The following is a 14,884-nucleotide window of genomic DNA, read 5'->3' on the forward strand; positions in this document are numbered from 1 at the left end:
GGCTATAATCAACTAGGAAACAAAAATAGCAGTGGAAGCTGGAGGCAGGACAAGAGAGAGATTTATGTGAAGCCTGGTTTCCAGAGAAGCTGGGCACCTGCGGCTTGTATCAACTTCAGCAGCTGGTGCTCTGCACCTCTGCAAAGACCAAGTCCTCCACGCGTGGTGCCAGAAGCTGGATTTGAACCAAAGGATGTGTGTCTTTGTAGCACATCTGATCCCTGGAGCCATCCAGTCCTCACATCCTGTTTTAAAATATATGCAAGATGCTGGCAAAGCTGTTAAATATGAAGCAGTTAACAGAGCTGTCAAAGCCGGCGGCAGCAGATGGGCAGCAGAGTTGAACACTGGCAGCAAAATGTATTTAGTGAAGTGTGTGGTCTGTGTGTGCGTGTGTGTGCGCCTGTAGGTTGGATGAGTGTGCACACAGGCGCACGCTGTGATAAATTGTCAAGTTTGCTTTGGCCTGATTGATTAATGAATCTTTCAGGTGAGATGGAAAATAATAGAGGTGAAAGGGCCAGCCAGGTTGAAGTCCTGAATTAAACATGGGTCCCTTCTCCACCAAATTACTACAGTTACTGCACCCACTCATTACCCACACCTGATGGGTTCTGAATGGGGCTTCTGGCATTGTGAGAAGAGGTAACAGTTGATTGCCCAGCATGGGAGCAGTAGGAAAGGGAATGAGGAGATGCTATCTAAGAGCTGAGATGCTCTGCTGTGGATAGGTCTGCTATGGAAATGGATTGGTCTTGCATTGGTGCAATGGTTTGTGGGCGTCCCTCATGCTGAGATGAGTTCTTTGTAGCCAAAGGCTTAGGTGAACAGAGTGAGTGGACCTGGAGGACCTGTTCACGTGGGAATCAGCATTCCTGAGGGAGCACCTACCCTATCCTCACTGTTATGGTACCTGTCCTCCTTATTCCTCCATCCTGCTTTACCAAGGTATAACCTCTCTGGGGCAGAATGTGGAGGTGGCCTTCTTCAGGCATGCCTGTCCTGGATATTTGGCCTTATTCGGAGACATTAAACAATGAACGTAAGGAGAATGTAGATTTCTCTATTGCCTGTGGAAAGCAGATATATTTATCCTTTAGGCAATATATACACAGGCCACCAATGTTTGGCTTCAGCAGTCAAATCTTTCACACGCTTCTTCCTTCAAAGGACATCAAAAGAGTCAGCAGCAGGGATGAACTATAAGGATAGTACTTCATTTGAATGGTTTCCTAGTTCCAGACATCTGCATCCTCTCTTTGAGATTAGCTTTCCTTCTTGATGACATCAGTCACTATATTTTTGAAATTAGTGAGATGTGGTCTAGACCTGTCATCACTACCCAGCCCAGATTCTGCTCCCAGGTACAATAATTTCCAGTGGTGAAGACACACTTCATCACACCAGTACTTTAATAGAGGGGAGATGTACCTGCTGGAGAACCAGGCTCTACAAGGATCTTGTTACACTTCCTACAGCTATTGAGGATATATTAGCCAAGGCAGTGTGGGATAACTCCAGGTTCAACTGGCGACATGGCCAACAGGGCTTAACTGGGCTAACAAAGCAGTCACACACTGACGTGTCTATTTTTTTCCCAGGAGACCATCACATTGTCCAGCTTCAGCTCAAGTCCAAGGAAACGGGTATGACCTTTGCCAGCACCAGCTTCGTCTTCTACAATTGCAGCGTCCACAACTCGTATGTTCACTTCCTTTGGTATCTACTTTACATCCCATCCCTGCATGTGCCACAGAACGGACTGCTAACTGGGGCACATCTCCCTTAAGACACAATCATTAGGTGTGGAGATGTCCAGGGGTCAGGGTCGGGGTCACTTGGGTGATGGTCAGAATGGTGAGGGTTGCTCCTGGAAAGACCAAGAATAGTCTTGTTGCCATTTGTTCTGCTAATGACCTTCATTGCATGAGGGCATTGTCTTCAGGAGTGGTACATCTACGTGTGCCCCTCAAGTAGGGAAGCATCACATCAGTGGGAATTTGCCAGGGAATTGAGTCAAAAGTGAATCATGCCCTCAGCAAATGGTCCCCTCATCTTCCTAGTAAGCATTTTTTTTTTTGTGGATGATTGGATCCTGCCCACACATGTGCACCTTTAACCCCCATCCGTACTGTCAATCCCACCAGCTGGAGCCTGCTCCAGGTAGTTAGCATGGTCTTGGACCCTCAGGGAATACCCGATTGATTCCTTCAAGACCGCATTTTCTGTAGTGCAACTCCTTTCTTTCCCGGAACCCCATTTTTGGGGGGTTTAGCTGGCACTTGGGGCTGCTCAGGAGCTGCCCCACCAGAGCAGATCTTCAGCTTTCCTGCAGAAAGATGCTCTTCCAGCAGGTTGCTCCATCCCTGAGCAATGCTGAGCAGCTCAGTCCCCACCACTGAGCCATCAGAAGTGCCAAAAGCAGATAATTACTGTGGCTCAGCAATTCACAAGGAAAGGCAAATCTTATTTCCGTGTTCCTGCTGCTTTGACAAATAGTGTCAGAAAGCAAGTGTTGGGGGGGGAGAGCGGGAGAGATGGTGGTGTTAAATATTTATGGCATGTTTGGGTTTCTTACTTGACAAACCATAATACACTATCCATTTTTAATTTGATCAGAGCAAGCACTTGTTACCAATTCGAAGAACAGCTCGCTGTACCAGTGCTGAAAGTGGATTGGAGTTACACGGGGACAGGGGAGAGCATATGCATCTCCCTGTTGGGCTCAGCCAGGCTCTACTAGAAGCAATTTTTTCCCTCCTGCCCATTAAAAACCCACTGACACATAAGGGCTAGCAAAATTTAACCCCTCTCCCCCAAGTCCCCTTGAAGTACTTCAGAGCATGCAGCTACATGAAGATTTCCAGCACTGTGAGTGACCAGGAGTTGCTAACACCCACTGCTTGTTTTGTGCAGGGAGCTTATTATGGATCAGTTTGCTGTTGAGCAGGCATTGTATTAAATTAAAAAAAAAAATTAAGTGTGATGTAGGTATAAGTCAGTGCTGTAACACAGCCAGGAGAGGTGTTTGCAGCTCTTATTCTACAGAGTCTATGGGACATAGGAAAGAAAAACCTTGTAGGATGAAGGGAATGGCTCTTTTCTACAGCCTAAGAAGGTGACTTCCTAAATGCACCCTCTGCTTGCTGGGTAGCTGCTACAATTGTTTTTATATCTCTGCTGAGAGAAAGAAAAGAAGAATAAAGATATTTGCAGGAGCGGCATCACCCTGAGAGAACTCAGACTAATAAGCTTGTGGGACACACAGAGAGAAAATTCCTTCCTTCATCGTTGGATTTCTGACCTTGGTGTATCCCAGTTTGTGTTTGGCCTCTGTATGACGTGTGAGAGTGGGAGGATTAGCCAGATGGGACTGCTGGTGCACAGCAACTGCCCTCCATGGGCATCACCCACCCACCAACTCCTCCTTGGCCACTTTCCCATGATACATTCACATCTCCCATGGAACTGGTGCAGTCCAGAGCAGAGACAGTGAGGCTGTAACAGCTTCTACCTATCCCCTGAACTTCTACTTTTTGTTGCACTCAGGATCTTTTCATGGGCCAAAAGGGGAATGTGCCTTATGTATGAAGCAGAGATCATGCTGATACTATGATTAAAAGCTGTAACACGACAATCAAGATACAACAAATGTTTATTATTACACTATATTATGATTATATTAAAGAAAACTAAATTATCTAGCTAACATGAGACACTTGCAATCACAACGGCAACCAGCTCAGGCCTTGGCAACTCCAGCATCATCCTGAGACATGATAATGTTCAGACTGTGTAAATCCTGTGTCCTGCTAGTGATGTCAAAAGCAATGTTTGCTGGGATGTACTTCCCTCTGAGAAACTCTATCAACCTGGCCAAGCGAATACTCTTTCTCTCTATCTCCAGGTGTCTGTCATGTGTGGAGAGCCCTTACCGGTGTCACTGGTGCAAGTACCGCCACGTCTGCACTCACGACCCTAGCTCCTGCTCCTTCCAGGAGGGACGAGTCAAGCTGCCTGAGGTAGGTAGGGGTGTGGGGCATCTGCTGTGTAGGTGGATTTCTGAGAGCTGATGTTGCCAGACCAACAGTCCAGGAAAGCTTTCTTCACCTCCACCTCTTCTGCTCACCATCCAGGTACCCCTGACCATTCCCTCTGCAGATAGCTCCTCTCTGGTCTGCCGCACCTCCAAGGAGCTTCCCTCTCTCTCCCATACACTACAAAGGAGTGTATGACCTTGAAAAAAAACTGCAAACTCCCATGGAATTCCTCCCACCGAGGAACTGGGAGGAATGGGAAACACTGTGCATGCACCTCCTCCAGAAAAGAAAGAGGTCGTCTCTAAGCAGATACCCCAGGCTGCTGAGATCTGGGGAAGGTTTAGAGTGATGTCCACAGTGTCAGTGGATTTCAGCCATGCTTTGAGCACTTCAGTGGCTTGAGTGACCAGCAGGTCCAGGAAGGTTATTCTCCCTCTGGACTCAGCACTGGTGAGACCGCTCCTCAAATCCTGGGGTCAGTTCTGGGCCCCTCCCCACATGAAGGATGTTGAGGCTCTGGAGAGAGTCCAGAGAAGAGCAACAAAGCTGGTGAGGGGGCTGGAGAACAGGCCTTATGAGGAGCAGCTGAGAGAGCTGGGGTTGTTTAGCCTGGAGAAGAGGAGGCTGAGGGGAGACCTCATTGCTCTCTACAACTACCTGAAAGGAGGTTGTGGAGAGGAGGGTGCTGGCCTCTTCTCCCAAGTGACAGGGGACAGAATGTGAGGAAATTGCCTCAAGCTGCACCAGGGGAGGTTTAGGCTGGACATTAGGAAAAAATTTTTCACAGAAAGGGTCATTGGGCACTGGAACAGGCTGCCCAGGGAGGTGGTTGATTCACCTTCCCTGGAGGTGTTTAAGGGACGGGTGGACGAGGTGCTGAGGGACATGGTTTAGTGATTGATAAGAATGGTTGGACTCGATTATCCGATGGGTCTTTTCCAACCTGGTGATTCTATGATTCTATGATTCTGTGCCTAATGACTAGTACATCTAACTGCCTCCAGAGGAGGCCAGGAATACCTTACTGCCAGTCACTGAGCTGAACTGGACCTTGGGGCTTAATACAGAGCTGGCTGCTGTGCTGCAAAGGCTGTCTGGCTTGTATTGTAACTAACGAGCACTTGCAGACAAGTGGAGCTTGGAAGAATACAAATAGGAAGCCACTTAATTACTTCCTGGTCAGAAATGGTCTGAAAGCATCCTCGCCTGTCTGGTAAATGACCTAAGATGGCTCATTGTTTTCCCAGCCCAAGGGACTAGTATCCATTAAAAGTTCTGATATCTGTTGAACCACTGGGCACAGAGGCAGCTGCTGAAGTCTCAGGTATCACGTGTTGCATTCAGAGGATGAAATCCTTGCTGCACCCTGTGCTGCTTGCTGAGTTGTGTGTCTCTAATGTGTTCTCCCACCTACTCGTAGCCCATGCCAGTTTGCTGTCCCAAAGAACACACATGTAGCGGCTTCACACTCCTATGGCATCCCCTGTTCCCTCCCGCCCCTTCTATATGTGCTGGTTGAGATGTCCTGGAGGAGACATACTGAACTGCTGTGGCATTGGGACAGGCCATAAATATTCATGAGCAGGGAGGCTGCCAATTCTTCATCTACCAGGATTTAGTGTTTGCTGTAAACCTGCTGGAAAACTTACTGAGGGTCTGGAGAACTTGACAGTCTCTGATGGGTGGTGAAGTGGAGCAGGAAGACAGCCCAGGGTTCAGCCCTTCTGGTAGGCTACCCTGACCAGCCAGACTCACATAAACTCTTGGCAGGGTTTAGCTGGTCCTATTGGTCAGAGGTCTCTGATCTCCAGATGAGGAACTGGAGGTACCTCGACCTCTTGCTCAGGTGGCATTCCTTGGGGCACTTTGTTTCAGCGTCCTGCTATGCCATGTCACCTCTGGCAGATTTCTCCAGCGTGTCTTTTATGCCAAGCACAGCACTTTCCTTCCCAGCTCTCATCTCTTCTTTTCTTCAGTCCTCTGCCCAAAGTAAGAACCTACAAATACCAGTGGATCTTCCCATCCCTCAACCCCTTTTGCATCCCCGATATTTGTAACACTTGCTCCCATCAGAAAGGAGTTCACGCGAAACTCTGTGGCACTGTAATTCCTGAGGAAAGGGACTGCAGATGGCACAGGTCCTGGCCTGGTCTTTAACTCTGCCAAGATCTTGATCTGCAGAATGCCGGAGGAAGCAGTTGACTTACTGTCCTCTCCAGATCTGCCTATTTTAGCATGCCTTTTCCATCACTGCTTTATCACCTCTCACTAGGTTTCTTTCTTAAAGGTATCATCTGCTGACTAGAAGATAGTTCCGATCTCGGGGTTTTTTTCTGTCAGTAGAGACTGCTCTTTCTCACTTCTATCCCCTTTAAACAGGGGGTTTCCTGCTGAGCTTCAAATATTCCTCTCTGATTTTGCAAAGCTGCTCTGTGCAATTTGCATGGCAGCAGAGACACAAAAACCTGACCTTAGAAGACAGCTATTGATCTACAAGGCAATGATAGCATCATGTGTCACATGTACGTTACAGTGGTCATTGCTAATGAGGGCTGCAGCCCTCTTGGCTTCTGCAGCAAAAATAATCTCTGGGAAGAAACCTCTTTCCAATGAGAGACAACACTTGGCAGTCAGCTGCTCAGCTCAGGAGCTGTTTTTGCTGTCTGCTGCATGGAGGAAACATTTCTCAGCACTTGAACAATTGGACAGTATCTTCAAGAATAATCGTCTTGCAAAACCCAAAACTTTCAGAGGAGCTTTCTGCCTGGCAATGTGAGAAATGCTCTGTAGCTTCAAGGTCCTTCTCATTGCTGTCAGTGTGTTTGTGGCCCTGGCCCTCAAGGACAGTAAAGCTGGGGAAGGATGGCATTACAAGTGCATTCTGACAAACACAGATTTACATTCACCCTGTGGCCATAAAAGTTTTGTCAAATGGCACTTTGAACAAATACTGTGCATAACTCCCACGCTTCTCTTGAGAAGCCATCTTCTCACTGACTCATCTCTCTCACAGAAATTTTCACTGTCTATTTTTTACTTCCACCTTTAATTCTTTCCTTTTCTATCCTGTACTCTTGTCTATTGATTGAGTGGGTTCTTTGAACAATAGATGCCATCTGATATCTCGAAGCCAAGCATGGCTCTTCATTGCCCATCCAGACTTCCACCCCATACCTGGTGACCCAAAAGATTGACAGGACTGAGGTCCATTTCCAGCACTCCCAATGTTATCTTCAGTAGTGCTCAAAACACACCATTACCTTGAGTGGGCCTGTTTTTACTGACCTTTCATCTCATCCTGAAATGTTCCTTTTGATCCATTCTTCTACAAGCACTTGGACTGTAGGAGGATGAGGAAGGAAGGTGTTTGCTACTATCCAGACATTGGTACCTGCTAAATCAGTAGGTCCTCAAGAAAGGGGAAACTGTACTACCAGCGCAGGATGGATGGACCATCCCATTTGCAGTCCTTCCATGAGTCTGCTGAGCAGATTAGCATGGCCAGCTTCCAGAATCATATGGTCTAATTGCACCAAGAGACTCCTTGCCAAGCAAACAAATATTGGTGTTACTCTGTCTAATGGACCGATGCCAGAAACTCCTTCACTCTGTAATCACCATGCTGGCATGTCTAGCCTGCTCCCCTCCCCACACTATGGCTTTCACCTCTCTTGCAGATACATCCACCTCCATCTATTTTATATTTTTTTCCTCTCTTTGCCTGTACAGGATCTTGCCATCATGTGGAAAGAGGCTTTCCACTCTTCAGGTGGCCTGGGCTGCAAAGGAACCAATTGGGCTGATACTCATCACCCCTGGACCAGCCCAGAATAATTTGAAAGAAGGCTTGTGTCCTTATGTAGTTCTGATTCTATCATTTTTCCTTAGCACATTTAACAAGTTTCTGGATTCTAATGCATTTACCTGTCTTGCTTTCAAGTCGTCTTCATGTGCTCTGAGAGGATCCTGTTTTTTTCCTTACCTCTAGTATGAATCTGAGACTGATCCAATGGGACAGCAGAAAGGCTTTGACCATGCCCCATGCTGTCCAGAAGACAAAATGCTATTTCTCTCTGTACATCCTGTGATCTACCGTCCTGAGGGACCTTCGAATTACACAGTGGATAACTGTGATCAGCTGCCCTACTGCTGCTTGATAAAATTAAACCAGAGATGGAGGAAGGACAGAAAATGCATGTTCCTCACTGTCAACAAAGAGGCACGACTTTCTTACTTGTTGCCTGTCAAGTGCTTCGTGAATCAGCTCTGCCCATAACAGAGCTGAATCAACTAGTTTGGGAGCCTTGGGGAAGCCGTTGTTTGCTCCTGGTGAAGAACTCCAGCATGATTATAAAGCATGAGTATTTATGATTATGGCACTGAGCTCAATCAAATAGGGTTGACAATGTCTCTGGATGATTTGCAGCAGAAATATTTCACCTTGGCGTATAATTTCCCTTTATAGCAGGTTTTTGAAAGACAAGTCCACTAGCTTGAAATATACTGAGTAACTTCTTGCTTTATAAAGGGGAGCTGATATTATTCTATTGAGGGAAGGAAGGGAAAGAATGAGGAAAAAGAAAGAACTTTTAATACTGAAGTGGATTGGATTTTTTCCCTGAAATGATGGCAGAACTGGGGAGAAAGAGTCTCAAAGATAGAGGGAAGCAAGGCAAGTTTCCTTTTTTTTTCCTTAGCTGTCCTGCCTTTGCTTTTGATGTTTCTGACTGTAGCTAAAGTCATAGTGCAGGCTTAGCATCGCATTGCAAAGCATTGCATTGCAGATGAACACTGTCTGTGAAATCAACCCTTACTTACTTGACACAATCACCAAATAAGAGAGCTCAGTCATTTTGTTCCACCAATAGGCAAGGCAGTCAACAAGTAGTGGAAGGAAACTGAGGCGTGGAGGAGTAAAACAACTGATCTGAGTATGTCCACTGTGATAGAAGCTGCACAAACAGCACTTGCCTCCTGGTATCTGTTACCCAATACATCCGATTGCATCGTCTGTCTTGTCTTATTCAGACCTGCTCTTATCCAGAGGGGTAGTGGTCATGTCAGTGTTTCACAGACATCTGTACGAGGATGGGGTAGCCTACTTGAGCCGATGGGATAAAGGATTATGTCTTCTTTTGTGCCTTCTTCTCTAAGATGAACACTATCTTGTTCCAGGCCTTGCAAGGATTTTAGCTTTATGTGGCGGAAAGGGAGGAGAAAAAAATATGGCAAAAGCCAAAAGAAAACGTAGATAAAAAATCTGTTATCCACTGGGTTTAAAAGATACATAATCATTTAATTACCTTAAAGGAGGTTTTCATCTTTCCCTGCTCAGCCGATTTACGTGTGCGTGTGTTTTTCTTCCTCCCCCAAACAAGATTTTTATTAAAAGGATTTTCATCTGCTGCCTAAAAAGAGAACAGAAGAAAAGATCTCGCACCAAAGTGTTTTATGTTGAGTTATACGTGCTAATGACTGTAAAGCCCACATAAAAGAAACAACTGCTTCAAATATTAATTTTTCAAAAGCAGTGTGAGCAACATGCTGGTGAGCAGCTGCCAAAGAGAGGAGTGCTGCTTCACCCACCGCTTGCTTGTGTGTTCACAGAATCACAGAATCACAGAATAACCAGGTTGGAAGAGACCCACCGGATCACCGAGTCCAACCGTTCCTACCAAACACTAAACCATATCCCTCAGCACCTCGTCCACCCGTGCCTTAAACACCTCCAGGGAAGGTGACTCAACCACCTCCCTGGGCAGCCTGTTCCAGTGCCCAATGACCCTTTCTGTAAAGAATTTTTTCCTAACGTCTAGCCTAAACCTCCCTGTCGGAGCTTGAGGCCATAAGATGTTATGCATAAGATGTTATGCATAACACCATAAGGTGTTATGCAGAACGAAGAGCTGGACCAGTGGCCTCTGCCGTGTAGTGCACTAATTTAGCTCTGACCAACCGTTTCTCCTCCTTGGGCCTGCCTTCTCTTCTCTTCTCTTCTCTTCTCTTCTCTTCTCTTCTCTTCTCTTCTCTTCTCTTCTCTTCTCTTCTCTTCTCTTCTCTTCTCTTCTTCTCTTCTCTTCTCTTCTCTTCTCTTCTCTTCTCTTCTCTTCTCTTCTCTTCTCTTCTCTTCTCTTCTCTTCTCTTCTCTTCTCTTCTCTTCTCTTCTCTTCTCTTCTCTTCTCTTCTCTTCCTTCTCTTCTCTTCTCTTCCCCTCTCCCTCTCCCTCTCCCTCTCCCTCTCCCTCTCCCATGTTTCCTCATCACAGACTTTGTAGTAAACTCAGCATCTCCCTTCCCCATGTGCCAGTGCCTCTCAGTCTGGCTCAGGGAGGGCTTTGCCCCAGGGTCTCAAAAAAGGACACGAGTTTTTTAGGGCCTCCAAAAGTCTTGGTTTGTCCATTTTGCAAGGTACAGAATGAATGCACAGTGACGACCTCCTCCTAGAATGCACCCCAGTTGAAATGCCTAGATGGATGCAGCGGGGAGGGGTAGAGGACATGCAGGAACATCAGGTGACCATTGTCAAATCCTTCTGCACTTGCATGGGCAAAGCTTTGGTGATGCATCTTCGGCTGTTTCTGTGGTAACTGCTTAGTTTCCCTCCTGCTCTTGTTTCCAACCTTCCTTAACCCAGACAGAGAGGTAGCTTCTGGAAGCATCTGCCCAGGGAGGAGAGAAAAAACATCTCTGCTCAAATTAGTGTCTCTCTCATTTCTTGGGAACTCTATTGGCAGTGAGGCCAATACCAGAGCACCAAATTCTTCTCTGCTTGTTGATCATCCACTCGCATATGCTGGCACCTGTCTATCATTAAAAGGAGGGTACAAGGTGTAGTTTCTATGGCAACTGCAGGCAACCTGCTGCCTTCAAGTGCTGTGAGCAGGCAGGAGGACAAGCAAGAGAAGCGAGAGGATCAGGAGCAGCTCTAGACAGACAGCTACTGCAGCAGCAGCAGCCACCCCATGCAGGTGGGTTCTGGCATAGTAATGTACACATTTCACCTGCTTTTACGCAGCACAGAGGTTTATTGTTTATCATCTATTTAGCTCATAAAAGCGTTACCAAGCACATGTGATGGAGTTCACCCTTGTTGGCATCATGTACAGGGAGAGGCAGGGGCAACGTGGGAGGAGGCTATAGCTGATGATTTGGACCACTCTGTGGTTTGGCATTTTAGCCCTTATCCACTGTTACAGCCCTTTCCAAGAAATGGAAGTGCATCCTGTACTAGGTACATGCTCTTCAGAGCGGACGCTTCAGATAATAATAAGAGGAAATTAAATACAGAAATTGAAGGCCAGGTGGACAGCTTTCCCCTTGTTCATGGAGCATGAAAATACTGCTTAGAGGCAACATCAGGTGGTATATGAGTCCATGGGTTTTATTTCAGCAGATGAGAGTTCTGTTTCTCGCTCTGATTTAGTTTGGGCATATTCATCTTTCTGTACCTCTGTTTCTCTCACACCCTCTTCTAATTTGGGTAAGTACTTTCTGTTAATAGGTGCTTGTACAGTACTTAGTATCTGGAGCTGTGATCTCACATTGGGGGCTGTTTTTAAGAAGTCTTTGAGCATGTACAAGTAAATTAGATAATTCACTGTTGTCTGCAAGTCATACTGATTTGCGCTGAGGTGAAGAAAAAGATAGAAAGCCTGCGTGTGAAGTGGCTTCTTCTGTTATTTTTGGGTAACTTTTGTCATCTCTGAGCCTTTCTGCCCTGCAGTCATCCAGCTGGCAGGGGAAAAGGCTGGTAACTTGTTCAATTTCTGCAGGAAATTTTATCAGAATTTCTGATTATTATGGTGGTAGATCTGCAGGAAATCTATCCTGGTTACGGGCAGCTCTATCATTTCTCCCCTTGCTGAGACGTCCAACCAAATCACAACAGCAACTGAGAATTGATGGAAAAAGGGCTCCCTGTGAGCCGTTCATCCTACTTTAATATACATGTTGTTTTCCTAGAGCTTGGCTTCTTAAGCCATGATGCGAGTGACTAACCAAGGACCTGTTCATGTGATTTCTAGGAGCACCTTGGGGACATTAGACATGAGTTTAAATGGAGATGTAAGAAGCATTCAATACTGCATGCCTCCTAAATGTTACTGATAACAGTTGGGCTGCTCATCTTTGTAATGCAAGATCATTTATCTTGCAGGTCAGAGTGATCTTACAATGCAACAGGGTAAAGTTCATCTGTCCCCACCAACACAGCACCCTTGAAATAACATCAGGAAGAGCTTATGTTGTTTCGGTAGCCTAGCCATTGTAATGCCTCAACTGGCTACTGGTTTTTCTAGCTATATGGACATCTGTAAGGACTTCTAAGATCTGCATGGCACCCTGAAGTTGGAGTAAGGAAATACAATTCCCCATTCAGACTTAGTCCAGGGTGATAAACTGTCTCTGAAGAAGGAACATTCTATTTGTAGCGTCAGCTGCATTCACTGCTTTGGGACATGCACGCTTTTGGGACCTGGCCAAGGAGAAACATTCTCTGGATGTTGAAGCTGCAGATAAGTGGTGAAGCTGGAATGTAGTGTCTTCTGCCCTGCTTAGGGGATCTACAGAAGTCTGAGCCCCAACCCTCCTCCCTGCCTTGTCTTTGAGCATGAATCCGTTTGCTTTGCCTGGGATGTTATCTTATGCTGTCATGATCTCAATGAGGAGGAGGGTGATGAAAGCCATGATGCCATGGTCTTGACCTTCCCACTGTGGAAGCCAAAGTATTACGGCTTTCTGGGCTTCTGTCCTGGTTTCCAAAGGAAGCGGGTTTGTATCAACGTGGCCTGTGGGTGCAACCTCTGGTCCATCTGCTGGTCTCTCTCCTCTGTTGACTTCTGAACACATTTTCCAATCTTGGCCTGGTTGGGCCAAAGTCTAGAGCACTCAAACTCTGTAAAAATGGGCAGTTTTAAATGAGAAATAGACTTTTGGTCCTCTCTTACAAATCAAGTGCTAAACCCTTATTAGACACCAGAAATTCCCACGTGATAATTTTATCATGAGAGTCCCTCTCCATTCTGATGGAGTCTTGATTGGAGTATGCCGCTTTCACATACAAAACCCATTTGTTGGCACTGATGGATAGGAAACTTGGCTTTGTTACACAGTTCACTGATAGCTACCTGGATGAGCAGTAAGGGATATTATCACAATGCTCAAAATCTGCAGCTTCATTGAGCTGCTAGGGTGCCATGCATAGATGTACAGTACTTCGGCATACATGAAAGGTCTTGTCAGCTTCAGATGAAAGTCCTTACAGAAGGACAAAATGCTGGCTAGTCAGAGGATGTAGATTTATATAGTAATAATTAAAGAAGAAACTCATTATTGTTTTATAAGCCGCCTGTGCTTTGTCCCATGCTTTCCATGGCTTTGCACAATATGGTTTTACTCATCGTTTTATTCTGAAGGGCTGTCTTGTTTAACCAGGGTTTTCCTTTAACAAGTGACGGACTTTGGACAACTAATACATAGTTATCTCATCTCTTGCATGCACACCATTTTCCTCCATGCTCATATCCATATTTCTTACAGTTTCAAAACCAGGCATTTACTTGGGAAACACCAGAATTGAGACTGCTTGCTTGTCTCCAGTACCCCTGCTCCTTTGAGGAGATATACCTAATGACACAGTCATCCTCCTTTTTTTTGTCACTAGTCCACTCCCTTCATCCAGTGACCAGAAGGCTCCTGTTCTCTGGATCATTACTTCTTCTTCTGAGAGTGTGTCAGGGCTGAAAGAAAGCTAATGTTGTGTCTCTATTTAAAAAGAATAAATGTGGTGCTTGGATAATTATGGCAACCTGACCTTGATCCTTTTGAAATAATGGACCAGCTGAGAAAGACTCTATTAATAAAGAATTAAAGGAGGGTAAAATCATTAATGTTGATCAGCAGAGATCTGTGGAGTGACTTCAAAGGCAGAACAGTCCTAGGTTGGGATCAAGCTTTCAACAGACCTGGGTCATTTTCCAGCACTGCCTGTGTGGCCTTGAGGGAGTCATTTTGCTCCCAATCAACAGGATTCAGCAGTGAGCCATGTAAGAGGACGTTAATTATCTTCATTTAACTTCTCCCTTTCAAGTACTTACTCTCTCATGATCAGCATCACTCATGGCTCTGGCTTTCACAAGACTGAAGCCAGGGACCCAAGAGGCCATCGGGGCTCAGTTAATGATCTTTTATTGATCTGTTGGTCTCCCTTCCTCCAGCAGTGATATCTGTACACTAATCTGTGCAAACCACCATTAAAGTGTGGGTCTGCTACAGTGCACAGAGCTTAAATAGGGCCAAAACTCTACCATAGGCTGAGCATCATCAGGCCAGCTACCATTTCCTTGGCACCATAATCACTTGAAATATCTGACAAAAGAGAGCTGGTATTTGCTCCTGAGTGCATGGAAGAGTCTCAACTAGAAAGGAGCTGCCAGAAATGACAGCGATGCAAGGACTCAATTATTCCTTTTTTGTTTCTTTAGGTGTTTACACTTTCCATAAATCCTGTTGCTTTCTCCTCATCAGCTGCCTTAAAGGTTCTGAGCATTTTCTTCATGTATTATTACTTTTGCTGTGCCAATAAATAAGCACACCATCAATCAAAATAACAACATTGTAAACTTAAGAAGTGCAGATAAAATATATGGTGCATTAAAAAATTCTTTGACCAGGTGAGCTTTTTTGTAGCTGGTTTGATTACTGCTAGTGCCAATGTAAATTTGGGGGAAGTATATCCAGAAATTTATAGAGCTTGGAATCCTGCCTACAAAGCATTGACCTGATTCCACTTTATAACCTAATAACATTCCCTGGTACTGCTAGTGTAAATTTTAAATATAATTTTTA

At 45.5% G+C, this 14,884-nt stretch overlaps 1 protein-coding gene across 1 annotated transcript in view; it reads left to right on the forward strand.

The window, feature by feature from the left end:
* Positions 1-14,884, forward strand: part of PLXNA4 (plexin A4) — a 488,098-nt gene that overhangs the window by 372,599 nt on the left and 100,615 nt on the right. The window contains exons 8-9 of the mRNA XM_069860812.1: positions 1,602-1,701; positions 3,908-4,022. Coding sequence (XP_069716913.1) covers positions 1,602-1,701; positions 3,908-4,022 — 215 coding nt within the window. The remainder of the gene's footprint in view (positions 1-1,601; positions 1,702-3,907; positions 4,023-14,884) is intronic.

Source organism: Phaenicophaeus curvirostris, chromosome 1 (assembly GCF_032191515.1).
Source record: "Phaenicophaeus curvirostris isolate KB17595 chromosome 1, BPBGC_Pcur_1.0, whole genome shotgun sequence".
In the NCBI taxonomy this organism is placed as follows: Eukaryota; Metazoa; Chordata; class Aves; order Cuculiformes; family Cuculidae; genus Phaenicophaeus; species Phaenicophaeus curvirostris.